The following is a 13,964-nucleotide window of genomic DNA, read 5'->3' on the forward strand; positions in this document are numbered from 1 at the left end:
GATTTTTAGAAATCGGAAACCTGTACAAAAAAAAATAACCATCAAGCTAATTTGTACCTCATTAACCCAACTTGCTATTATTTTGTTGCTACCAATTTAAATAAACCATTTTTTTTTTTTTTGCATGTGTTGCAATGTGACATGCTAGGGGGTATAAAGAAGTCAGGCATATCATGCATTTTTTATATATTTTAACATTTGAGTACATATTTCCATTTTGTATATTTATTTTATCATTTGATTTAAAGTCATAACACCGCACTATTCACCTATTCTGATCACTATACACTGGGTTTTCTTGCACCTTCATTAATTATTGTAGCGCAAATTAAAGTTCACAAAATAATCATGCATATGTTTACTTTGAGCGTTACCATTTCACAATGTTACATAATAATCACACTTGTGTGATACAGTTTATTCAACAGTCTATGTTGTATTTTGGATATAATATCTGGAGTTTCCAAATTGTGTAAATATTGTGAAAAAGTACAGGCAATTGCTACTTTAACTTTTTTATTTATTTATGGAAATGTCACAAAATGACACTTTATTCAAATGAATGCACAATAGCACATTGTGATTCATTGAGGTGCTTTGTGTCTTGTATAATGATACAGAGATGCTGCATTTTTAGGAAGTACACACCTGTATGATGAGCACAGGGCACATAGAAAGCAATAGTTTTCTCTGTGACATTGTGTTGATCCGGTGTTAATCATTACTGATCACAACAGCTCAACACACCAAGTGTGTACGAGTCCTACCTGTATTGGTGCTGCACTTGGTGTATAAAAACACCAGTATGGTGAAATATATTGTATTTTGTGGCAGTGACAAGCCCTGAGTTCTAATAACGTCACCTTCTGTTCTGTTTGTTAAAAAAAAAAGAAAAAAAAAAAAGCTACTGCTGCTCAAGCACCTCAGTGTTGTAGTTTGTCCCAGTCCCTGTCACTGTTGCTGGGTCTGGCTACAAATTTAAATAAAGGCTTTTGGGGAAAAAAAAGAAAAATTCCAGACTGAATATTCTAATTGTATCATCACCCACCATTACCAGAATACATGGCTGGTTAAAGTTTCCACGCTGTTCATGCTGATGGGTTTGAATTTTGCTTGACCCTCTTTGTGCAGTACAGCTGACAGCCCAGGAACCCCCATGTAAGCTCCATGTGTGTGCTAGCACTGAAAACAATGAATCCTTTTTTTTTTTTTTTTCCCCCCCACACAGCAGGAAAACAATGTCCAATAATGAGGTCAGATGAGGATGAATGTTGTCCTCACTGGGATTTAAGTAAAGATTAGGAGGGAGGCTTTAACCAGCAAGTGGCAAATGAAATTCAGTGCAGACGTATATAAGGTTTACACTTTCTGGTCAACCTGGTGTAATACTTGTTATAAGATCGACAGTACACCTGCAGGGACACGACAGAACCCAGGGGAACCTGTATCAAGTCCGATTATTGTACAGTAATTGGCTACATTATTATTTTGTGAACACCCATCTCCAAAAAAAAAAAAAAAAATGTTTTGTATCACTTTGTCTAGGCTCACACCTGCGTTTTCCGTTGCGTTTTGCAGAAATGCGCAGCAGTCCATTTAATATGATATCCTATGGGACAGGTTCACATCTCCGTGTTTTCACCCGGTGCGTTTTTTTGGAAAGGATCATGGACTTTTTAAACACAAAGCGATGTGTTTTTGGTTCAATAGAATTCAGTGGAGACGCTGCAGAAATGCATGTAGTGCATTTTTGACACAAAACACATCAAAAACTTGTCAAAACAGCATGTGCAAAAATGCAAAGCACACCACAAAAAGCACTGCAGAAATGGATCAAACACAAACTGCATAGGTGCAGGGGCGGACTGACCATTTGGAAACTCGGGCACTGCCCGAGGGCCCGGGATCAGTAGGGGGCCCCATGAGATGCCCCTGGTACCTTTTTCATAGGCTTTTTTATGTTTGGGCAAGGACACAGGGGTCCCATGATCCCCTATTGCCCGGGGGCCCCATCAGTTGTCAGTCCGCCCCTGCATAGGTGTGAACCTAGCCTGTAGAAGATTGGGAAAGAGCTACAACATTTGTCAGCATTTTTTGCTGAGTTGGTGTGACCCAATCTCCCTTCGTCTTTGTCCCAGTCTTACAAGGGTTTAAAGCTACAGACTGCTATAAAAACCTTAAACTGAGCTAAAATCCATCCCACACCATCACCTTCCATACCTAAAGGATGGTGCATGGCTAGTGGAGACATAGCATAAATCCAAAATAGAAGAAACAGCCAGCACCATAGATGACGGATCTCAAATCTTTACTGAGATCACATAGCTTAAGCAGCAAGAAATCTACAACCACCAAGCTTTTGGAGACACTTTGCTCCCCTTTCTGAAGGTCATTGACATTGTACATACTAATCAAATACATACTGCATATATGCAACCCACCAATATTAACAACACACCACCCATGTACTCAGAAATGTCCAATCATCTTAAAATTCCCCAAAAAATGTCTTTAGGAAAGCCATAATAAACAGAAGGCAAAAGAAATCCCTCACAAATAGAACAAAAAAAATCCAAATGAAATGGGGGGCGGGGGAGAACAAACCCACCTTATCAAATTGATCCTATTGGCATTCCAGTTTGGCCAGTGATATCATATCTGACCTGTGAAATGCACAGCCATATACAGTTGGACACTTTGGGGTTTATTTACTAAAGCTGGAGAGTCCAAAATCAGACTCCCTTCTGCATAGAAACCAATCAGCTTCCAGGTTTCATTGCCAAAGCTTCATTGAACAAGCTGAGGTTAGAAGCTGATTGGTTTCTATGCAGAAGGGAGTCTGATTTTGGACTCTCCAGCTTTAGTAAATAAACCCCTTTAGGTCCGTGGATTGCATGAATATATACAGTATCACTTTTTTAGTTCATACACCGTTCTCCATCTTCAGTTAGGGCAGTGTTTCTCAGTTCCAGTCCTCATGGACCCCCAACAGGTCATGTTTTCAGGATTTCCCTCAGATGAAACAGCTGTGGTAATTACTAAGGCAGTGAAACTGATCAAATCACCTGTGCAAAATAATGGAAATCCTGAAAACATGACCTGTTGGGGGTCCATGAGGACTGGAATTGAGAAACACTGTGTTAGGGGCACAAATGGTGCAGTTTAAAAAGGTGGGTTCCCTTTATGTAGTTGATTTTCTCTTTTCCTATGTTAGAATTTTTTTGCCAATGGTTAATTGTGGTTTTCTGGGGAGCATTGTGGGGGGAACCTGTAGGTGTTTATACAGCATCAATATGAGAATGAACCAGACCGAGGATTGGAAATCTGACTACACAGGTGGATTATGTTGCAATCATTGCTGTGTGTGTTTGTATGCACATTGTTTTTCACCTCGAGAAAGGGGATAAAAGTGCCTCCAAAATGTTAGTGGTTGCACATTTTGTGCTGACGAAGCTATGTGATCTCCGTAAAGATTTGCGATTCATCATCTCTGGGGTGATGGCTATTTCTTCTATGTTTGCTATAAAAACCTGTTCCCCGTTGTATTAAAAAAAGAAGAGTTTTGGCAATGGAGTTGTGGAGAATTTCCATTAGGTGTGTCCTATATTTTTATTGTTTGCCCTCCCTGAACCAACAATGAAACGCATAAGCCAGGCAAGCAGATAATCACACAGTTGTAATAGATATGAGATCTGTTTTATCTGCCAAAGGATTTGTATTTGGGTTCAGCTAGTCTTCTTTTACCCCTGCCAGACATTGTATCCTGGTCAGTGACCTCACGGTACAGTTAAACAACATAGAACATAAGGGGAGCTTTACTAAAACTGGTGCAGCTGTGAATGGTAACCAACCAACTTCTAAGGCTGCATTCACACTTGAGCGTTTTGTAGCTTGAAGCTCCAAAAACACCCAAACCTAAAAAAATCAATTGTTCTCTATGGTGCCTGTTTGCTCAATCAGGTGTGAACAGGCACCATAGAGAACCATTGATTTTTAAGTTTGAGCTTTTTTGGAGCTTCAAGCTACATACAAAACGTTCCAGTGTGAATGCAGCCTCACTTCAGCCTGGTGAATTAAGCTTTGACAATAAAACCTGGAAGCTGATTGATTTCTATGCAGAGCTGCACTAAATTTTTTACTCTCCTGTTTTAGTAAATCAACCCCACAGCTAGGCCTGCATACAAATGTAGATATAAATATAGGCATGTGACAAAATAGAAAATCATTATCTTGACAGGTAATGCCATATATAATAACCAGAAAACAATATTTTCCCTAAAGTGGTCTTCAAGCCCCCCATAGATCGTGTTTTCTTTTGCTATTAAATAAGTTTGCTGGTCTCCTTGCAGGGACAGGTGAAATATATCGCTGTCCAGATAGTTTGTAAAGGGGAAGGAGAAAGGCTTGAAAAAGGTGACAGAAACACTGTAATGGCTCAGTAAACCCACCGAAATTAGTTTGGATTTGTGCTGTCATTTGTCTAAGTCAGTGTTTCTCAACCTTTTTTCAGTCAAGGCACCCTTAACCACCTCCCGTCCGGCCGTTGTATATAAATGGCCGGACGGTGGCAGTGCAGGGTCTGGTGGCCGTTTATAAACGGCCTCCCCACACCCTGCTTGTGTGCGCTTCGGACACAGTGGAACACGGATCGTTGGACGGGACCTCTGTACGATTGGCCAATCAGTGATCACATGCAGAGTAGTAAGCAAGAGGTCACTTGTGACATCATTGCTTACTACGTGTGAAATCTGGGAATGATCACAGAGGTCACATGGTACAAGCCTATTCACAACAGCCTTGTACCATGTGACAAGCTGTGACCAGTCACAGCTCACTCAGTAGTTCTCAATGGCTGCAAGAATGCAGCTAGAGAGAAGGAGAAATTATTGCTTTTACATCCTTTACGGGTGTAAAAGCAATCAGTGTAAAAAAAAAAATCTTCATCACCCCCCACAAGTAGTACAGTGTGAGGGGTAATGAAGTACCCCACTACAGTACATGGTGACACTGTACTGCTAGGGTGACAGTATGTAAAAATAAATAAATAAAAAATAATATAAAAAAATAAAAAAAAAGTTTAAAAATTATAAGTTTTGGTTATAAACTAATTTGGGTTATTTTTTTTTTACTAAAAATATAACGGAATAAATGTTGGCCAAGATTTAAATGAAATAATATTTATTTGCAAAATTTTATAAGAAAAACACTTTTTTTTTCAAAATTTTTGGACATTTTAATTTACATAGCAAAAAAAATTTTTAGAAATTTTGCCAAGGCACCCCTGAAGAAACCTCAAGGACCCCAGGGTGCCTAGGCACCCTGGTTGAGAAAGGCTGGTCTAAGTAAACCATTTTTTGCTTTTTTTTTTTTTTTTTTTCCAGGAATTCTCTGATCCAGGTGTTGCTGATAAGTTGTGGAATTGCCGTGATGACAGGCCTCTCGTTAACAGTGGAATGACAACAAGACGGCCCCTATAAAAGAGTACCACCTGACACAGATGTACATTTTTTGGCACAGGCCGTCACTATCCAAAAATGGTCCCTGTGCCCTACCGGTACAGTCATCTGCAGGACATCCTTCGCTTTATTCTGCATGGACTGCCAGAAGAGGACCAAAGCAACAGAATGGGCATTGTACATCGTGGTTAACGTTCTTTTTTGGAGGTCTTCTCTCATTTCTACATGCAGCTGTCAGGTGTTTGGCTTCTATACAAATATCAGTAGATAGTCCAGCCCCATCTGCCAGCTGTTTTTCTAAATGCGCCATTTCTGCTTTTAATGTGCATATGTGCCTGTCTAATTTTGGCCCCTAATGCAGTTTTCACAAATAATGGACAAATCTGAAGCACTATTTGTAATTTCTGGGCTTAAGTTACGAGCTTGCGAACCGGTCACTATGCAACGAAAAAATTGGAAGACCGTAGCCAAAGGTATCATTGTAGTTGGACTTAGTGCTCCATGGACAGTCGCAGGTTCAGTGGCTGCAGCAGACCCATCCTAGCCGGTGATGTGCAGATTGATAATGATAGAAGCTGCATCACTCCTTCAGTGAGCTTTATTCTACAAACAGTGCAACACAAATCATGGCAGACTCTACTCTTCCAACGCACTGTCTGCTGTGGAATAAATCTTACTGAAGGAAAGAAAAAGGACTTTATTCTACAAAGAGCCGTATATAACGAATAATGTTACCCTCCAGATCCTATTCCTCTTTCAACACACTGTTCTTTTTGGAACAAAGTTTATTGAAGAAGCAAAAAAAGGATTTGATGGTGGTGCAGCACCTGTCATTATCGATTAACAAAATATAAGGGCACTGGAATATTTATATGTTCCTTCAATAGGAAGTATTTGGAAGAAGAATAGTCTAAGGTGGGCATGGACCTGAGACTGTTATGGCAACTTGGCAATCCTTTTTGGTCGGTTGTTTGGTTTTTTTTCAGTCTGACCAAAAATATAATTGCATATGTGACCATCTTAAAGAGTCAATCCACCCAGAACAGATTTCTGATTTTTTTATTTTTTTTGTAAACTTTTGGGGTTTAAACTTTGAGTTGCTGGCTAGACCATGCCACATGCTGAAGCATATCTCTGAAGAATAAACCAGCAGGGTACACGTAGGAGCCTTGCTCAACAAACGTCAAATCAGTTTTATGGTTCAAATGTGGATTTATAGAAGGGGATCCACCTCAGAGCGATCTATGAATCCAGGAAATTTTTCAGCCCATGAGTATACATCCAGAAATCTGTATTGGGTAGAGCTGCACTTTACCATTTTTTTTCTGTTTCTTTGTTAAGCACATTTTTATTTATGTTGCCGTCTTCATAGTGTGTATTATAGGTGCTGCAGAGAATGTTGCTGGGTGAACCCTGTGCACAGACTGTTCTGGGAGCACCAGGCAAAAGAGAACACCAGAGGGATGTTATTTTTATTATGTTAGGTTATTTTTTTAATGATTGCTATACGCTGTTCGCACAAACCGGAAACTAACTTGGTTAGTAACTGTTACAGATTTTATACACAGAACCACTGGTGATTTTATATTAAACATTTGTTTTGTTTCCTCAAAAGCAATAATAGCAGAAAAGGAGGCAAATTTTACAATTGCCAGGTTAGCAAAGCCATGGAACGGTTCACACACAAGTCTTAAAGTGGAAATGTTTTTTCTAGTTAACTTAAAGTGATTTTAAACCTATGATTTTTTTTTTTTTTGTTTGTTTGTTTGCCCAATCCTCCTTTTCTCGGGTCCCCCACTGGCGCTTCTGGCTCCTCCCCCTGCCAAGTGCCCCCATAGCAAGCCTCTTGCTATGGGGACCCTTCTGCGTGCTCGCTCCTGAGACATAGACACTCAAAGCAAGGCTTGGCCCTGCCTCTCCTCACTGGCTGTGATTGACAGCAGCAGGAGCCAATCGCTCCCGTTGCTGTCTCTCAGCCAGTGAGGAGAGAGAGAGCTGTTGCTCACGTGCACATCGCTGGATTGACCCAGTTCAGATAAGGAATGGGGGGGGGGGGGAGCAGCACAAAAATGTTTTTTATATGGGATGCATTAAAGCAGAACTATACTCACCTCGGCATCAGTGATATGGTGTCCCGGAGCTCCCCGCTGGTGATTGAGACCTGGCGGGAAAGACGTCACTCTCACACATGCATTTGAGTTCAGCATTGCCGAATTTGTGCAGCGAGCTTGCTTGCACGGCTCACTGTACAAGAGCAGACAGGCAGGTGAGTAGCTTTAATGCAGAAGGGATAAAGCATGTTTCTTCTGCATTAAGAACCCTGCCTGTCCACCAATTTTAATTCCTAGCCTAAAGTTCCATTTTAAAGTAAAAAACCATCTAACTTTACAACTTTAAATTGTTAGTTAACACCCTACACCCTCCCCACCTCCCGGTTCCCTGCTGCACCTCCGTGATTCATGTTTACCGTCCACGCAGCCTGGCAGGGAGCAGAGCAGTTCTGATTGGTCAGCACAGTCACGTACCATCACTGACCAATCAGAACTGCTCTGATCTGTTCCGACGTCCGTTGGGAAGAAAGAGGAAGAACAGCGCAGTTTCAAACCCCAAGATCGCTGCACTGGGCTGCATGGACGATTAAATTGTATCACCCACAAAGGTAAATGTAGAGGGGGTGGGTAAGGTGTATGGCATTTGTTCACCTTTTCAGAAAAAATGAGAAGGTGAATACTTTTTAAAATTGAAACCAGCAACAAAATAGATGATATACATTGGTGCACAAAAGTGACTGCTGACTGCAAAAACCTCAGTATGCATCATCTCAACTTCAGCTGAAAACTGGGTGAAGTGCCTCTGCTTTCATCCACAGCTCATGTACAACAACTCTGTGCTTTCATCTGATTTCTCTGTATAACCGAGTCACCTCTACTGACATATAAAACAGCCTCTCACAGTTAATTGAGTTACTATGCAGTAGATGGAGCCATAGATAAAGGATCTTCCACAATGTAAATATTCAGTTACAGCTCTCTAAAACCAGTCATAGATGGAATGATTGATTGACTGTCCTGAAACCTTGGGTTGCAGGAAAGAAAATGACTCGATTTCCACTGTGTGCTGATGGTTGTGACTGTGTTGATGGGGTAATCTCTCCTGTGGAGCCATTGTGTTCTCCTGGCGGGGTCATGGGGAAAGCTGTCCCCTCCGAGAGAACACAGTGATTACTGTTAGCAGCTATAATAGCAATAATCGCATGTAAAATCCAACAGGTTCGATCGATCAATTTTGGTACATTCAGCCTGCCCATACACGGTTCGAATCTTGGCTGTTCTCTGCTGAGCCGATTCGAACAGTCTATGGCCGGCTTAAGTCGTAGTACTATTGCCTGCTAATTGATCTGTGTCGAGGTGATAGCAGCAACTGTGAAAGCATAGAAATGCGGAAGTCTTTGTCATTGAGCAGAGTTGGTGAGGAGAAGGGTGGCTGAGTGGAGGCGTAGTCACCTGGCTCTGCTTTTGGTCCAGTGGGTGCATATCATATTTGGGCTTATTTAGTTATGCAGCACAAGGAGCAAAGTAGATGTTCAGAACACTAAGAGCAGCCAGTCGGTATGTTCTTTTACAGCTGATTTCAAATTAGGGGAACTCCAGAAAGTAGCCAGTTCTCCTTTAAAGTGGAGTTCCACTCACGCTGCCAAAAAATAAAAGTCAGCAGCTACAAAAACTGTAGCTGCTGACTTTTAAAACACAGCCACTTAGCTGTCCCTCGTTGTCCCCCGCAGCCCGTTTCTCCGGCCGTCCTGTATTCCAGGAGGCCGGCATCTTCAGTGTGGGCACCCGGCTGTGATAGCTTGTGGCTTTACAGCCGGGTACCCACTACGCATGCGCGAGTAGCGCTGCGCTTCATGAATGGTCCTGTAGCCTTCTGGGACCTGTCACGTGTCCCAAAAGACTACAGGGAGGGAGGGAGGACACCTTCTGCTTCCGATCACCTAGGCGATCGCACCAGAAGTGGGAGCGGGTACCTGTCAAATTCGGGTACCCGCTCCCCAAAAGTGCCAATCCTTGATGGGAGCGGGGGAGCAGTCCTTAAAGCAGAACTTCCCCTTTTGGGTAGAGCTCCGCTTTAAGGTCTCATTCGGACTGGCAAACCCAGGCACATACAGTAAGCTAAATATCGCCTATGCAGCAACACAACATGCTGTGGCTGCATACAAAGTGTGATTAGCTGCAGCCATTTTGTATATGGCAAGGAACGCTGCCTCTGCGTCCAGGGCTGGTGAAAGTCTCTAATCGCATAAAACCAGATGAGAGGTAACGCCGCCTATTGATTTGTACAGGGTACAAGCCTGACCACACCAGGGCTGCACACACTGCGTGCATACAGCTAGCTTCTCCAAATACAAGAATTGCTCATTCTTGCCCATGCGACTGGAGCCTTGGCATGCAGAAGTAAACTGAACATTGGGCCCATATCAACAAATCAGCTTTCAGGCTTTATAACACAGGTTTTATTTATATATATATATGCTAAAGTTTAATTTGGTTGCAATAAAAGTCCTAAACTTTTGCTTTCCTTTAGCACGGCACCATATTTCTGAGACTTAACACGAGTACAGGAGGTAATATTTATGTATGGAGAACAGTTATTGTTCCTTGCAAAAATTGTATTCTACCTTTCCTTCATCAGTGCAGTGTAGGAAAAGAGAGAGGCAGATTACTAGTGTGGAATGCAATAGGACCATTCTACACTGGACACCTCAACTGGACACCAAACTTTTATTTTTCAGTTTTGCATAAATTGCTCTCTGGAGTTGGGGAGATTTACTATTCTATTTGTACAGGTGGCCATTGTCAGAGAGAAATCACGATGAAATCCAGAATTTTAGAAACCTATTCCGGAAACAGAATTTTCCTCACTTTGGGAGATTTCTTCTGGCTTTTTGTTGTGTCTGGGACAGGGAAATAAGGTGAATTTCCTTTAGGGTCCATGCACCCTGCCACTCTCCTAAATGCTTTCTCCTGAGAAAAGCAGCTGAAAAAACACACCTAAGCTGCGTTTATGTAAACATGTTTAGGCTAGTGTATGCTTGGGCGTTTCTTCATTTCATTGGTCAGAATATTAATTTATTCTGGCCACTGAAATGAAAAAGTGCCCAACCATTAAACGCTCCTAGTGTTAATGCACAGTTACACGCGCTTTGCTGCGTTTGGCAGTTTTTTATGCCAAAACTCTCCTCTCCTGAATGCAAAAGGAAAGGGTTTTTTTTTCCCTTCCCTTTAAACTCCACGGCCTCTAAGCTCCTCTAAACACCTATGTGTGGAAGGACAAAAAGACTATCATGGAGGGCAGGGAAAAAAAAACACAAAACACTTCTAACAGTGGCATTTTTATGCCCAGTGTGAATGGACTCTAATTGCATACCGAATGCAAAAATTAACCTGGCAGGGGTTTAAACCCTTCTGTACTCTAGATCTAGCAGAAGTTGGTCGCAGCCAACTGGACTTGTTCTGTAATATTGAGGACATTTTGTAGCTTACCCAAGCCAAATCCGTTACTCATTAGAAATGTCTACATTACAGAATGGGTCCAGCTGAATGTGACTACCTACTACTAGATATACCATGACCTGAAAAATGAGAACCTTCCCAGACATATTCCCTACTCTAGGCCAAACCTAAAAAGAGAAACTTTTGACTTGTTACACTTTTAACTAGGATGTGCATGCGCTACAAGAAGAAAGAAGTCTGTACAGTGGGTGGTCAGCATTTGGGGGAAAACCAGAGTATCACATTCTTATGAGCATGTTGTCTCAATAAAGGTGGGTACTGTTGTTCCCCAAAATGCCAACTATATACTGTGGTGGATTGCTATTGCTTTTTATTTGTTGCATCAAAGGAGTTTAGATTTCTCTTGCATCTTGTGGCTTGTGCATTCATTAACTGAGTGTCCTGTTCAGGGTATCTGGGTGAAAAATGGTCCTACAATGGCTTTTTAATCTATTGTTACTTTCTATATTGAGGACCATTGTTGCACAAAGTGTCTGAAAGGGAAAAAAAATGTGTTACAGGATACCATGCAAATTGTGAACAACTGTGGCATCGGTTGAAATATTGGTCAATAAGTCAGTTGAGGAAAATTGCCCATTTTGTTAAAGGCATTACTGTGTGCTAAAAATATTGAAGGGACTGTACGTGTTTTTTTTTGTTTTTTCTTTTCCTGCATTTCCACTACTTTTTTCAACAGTATTTAATTTTTGTAACTAAAATTGTCTTCACTTTTTTTTTTCTTGTTTGCCATGTGTTTTCAGCAGAAATTATGGATGTTGGAGGCTGGAAATCTTGTGACCAGGGCACGTCCACATTCCAAAATATTTTATTATTTCCAGGTATTTTTAATTGGATGCAAAGTACAGATATGGAGAGTTTAGGCCATGCTGTCTTTTCCTAAATGGTATGTGCCGTTTTCTATTGCATGTCTTTTTCTGGGGCATACTCTAAAGAGACCATTTCATGATCTCTGTAGAAATCAAACCCACAATTTCTTACAGTAGGTAAATGGCCTGTGTATCCTACCTCTTCTCCATTACAGTGCTGCAGTCCCTGCCCAGTGTGGTTCCTTCCACCGACCCCTATGTCACTGCTGTGTCCTGTAATGACATAGGGGTCAGAGGAAGGAACTCTGGTGTGTGTTGAGAAAACAGGCGTACAATACTCTCAGGAGAGTTTACTACAAAAAAAAAAAAGATGGAGGCTTCAGCGCTTGAACAGAGGGAAGGTGGGAGACGCAGACCATTAGAGAGGCAACTGTACTTACTGTTTCAGAGGACTACCAGTTTGATTTCTTTTTTGAGACATGACGGTCTCTTTTAGACCTGCCATCCAAAGGTAAGTCCTTAGAAATCTATTCCACTTTCAAAAAGGCTTACTTGCATATATTTTCCAAAAAGCATAGCCTGATGTCTCCTACCCTGTACTTTGTACCTCAGTGAAGTCACTTGTGTAATACTTCTCATGCTGGTCAGATCTACAAGCCCTAGGCTAAATCACTACTACTCACAGGTCATTGTTCAAGTTCAGCAAAGTCCATGCAATGATTTAAAGCAACCCTGTTGTAAGAGTAATAGGATTAAATTACAATAAACCTGTAAAAGAAAAAGATTTACTTGTCCTTCCAGCGAGTCAGATCTTCCTACAGATTACTGCTGGTGCAAGACAATTCCAGTTGTTTTGGATGCACGCTGGGGGCTGTGGTTCTTTCTTTAGTCAGTATGTCACTACTGTGACATAGTGGCAGGAGGAACCACAGCAACTAGGTATCTGACTCAACCAGAAATGTCAGACATCAGCCTGTAGCTCTAAAAGTAAGATCTGACTTGCTGCTCGCTGGAAAGGTGAGTAAGAAACTTCATTTACAAAGTGATTTAAATTTCATATTCTTTAAAATGGGTTGCATTAAGATCCTCGTGGGCAGGGCATTTACAGGAGGAGCAGCATGACTTTTCTCTACAAGTCTTATTAATCCAGGTCATGTTATATTTCTAGTCATTGGCCACATTCAGCTGAACTTGTTCTGTAAAGTTGAATACATTTTGTAGTCTGTCAAAACCACTTCAGTTCTAGTGAGTGTCAGGAAAATAGCCCAGTATTTATAGCCACCCAGAAAACACAGACACCTTGATCCAATGGCGTTTGTAGATATAAATGCTGGGGTATTCTCCCATTTATTAGAATTGAAAAAGTGGCTTGGATAAGGTATGTAATGTCTTCAACAATACGGAACAAGTCCAATTTAATGCAATAAACTACTATTAGATCTACAGGTGTTTTCTTCTTTTATAGAAGAATATTTGCATTAGCAAGCATTGCATTTGCATTGCGGTTACATCGGGTAAACTCTTTGGACAGGTCATCGTGGTGACGGTTGAGGGACACAGTGTCTTGGCATGTCCTGCATTCATAAGAATTTCCCTCTCCAAAAGAATAGCCCATTGGAATACCAGATACCCCTGTGTGACCCTCCTTATATATTATATATATTTGTGTGTATATATATGTATAGAGAGAGAAGGTTTTTACAAGTTGGAATAGATCTTATTTTGCATACCTCTTTATGAACACTATGTTGAGAGATTTATTAAATTCTTTATCTTTTGCATGAAGTCTTAATAATAAAATCTTTCTATTTATTCAAGATACATAAAATATTGTCTCAAGTTATTTTAGTCCGTGCTGCAGATTGATTGAGTAGTAGTAAACCACTTTTTAAGGACTGCTGATTGACAGCTGGAAGCAGTAGAATTCTGCATGAAAGCCGCCTGATGCACCTAAATGCAGGTAAACGTGCCTAAGCACTGTGAGCTTTTTTTCATTTCAGTGGGCAGAATATTCATTTATTCTGGTCGTTGAAATAAATATCCAAGTGCTTGATGCAGCTAAAAACGTTTGTAAAAACACGGCTTAGGCATGTTTTTTGATGTGGCTTTTCTCCTGCTAGGAGAAAAGCATT

General features: G+C 41.0%; 1 protein-coding gene across 2 annotated transcripts in view; it reads left to right on the top strand.

Annotated features, from left to right (window-relative positions):
* Positions 1-13,660, top strand: part of SLC39A13 (solute carrier family 39 member 13) — a 60,177-nt gene extending 46,517 nt beyond the window's left edge. For both annotated transcript variants that reach the window (XM_089675797.1, XM_089675796.1), the window contains exon 10: positions 5,382-13,660. In XM_089675797.1, the coding sequence (XP_089531923.1) occupies positions 5,382-5,457 (76 nt within the window). In that variant the 3' untranslated portion in view covers positions 5,458-13,660. The remainder of the gene's footprint in view (positions 1-5,381) is intronic.
* Positions 13,661-13,964: the final 304 nt, after the last annotated feature.

This window comes from Staurois parvus, unplaced genomic scaffold, assembly GCF_062004578.1.
Source record: "Staurois parvus isolate SC_StPar_1 unplaced genomic scaffold, SC_StPar_1.0 ptg000159l, whole genome shotgun sequence".
In the NCBI taxonomy this organism is placed as follows: domain Eukaryota; kingdom Metazoa; phylum Chordata; class Amphibia; order Anura; family Ranidae; genus Staurois; species Staurois parvus.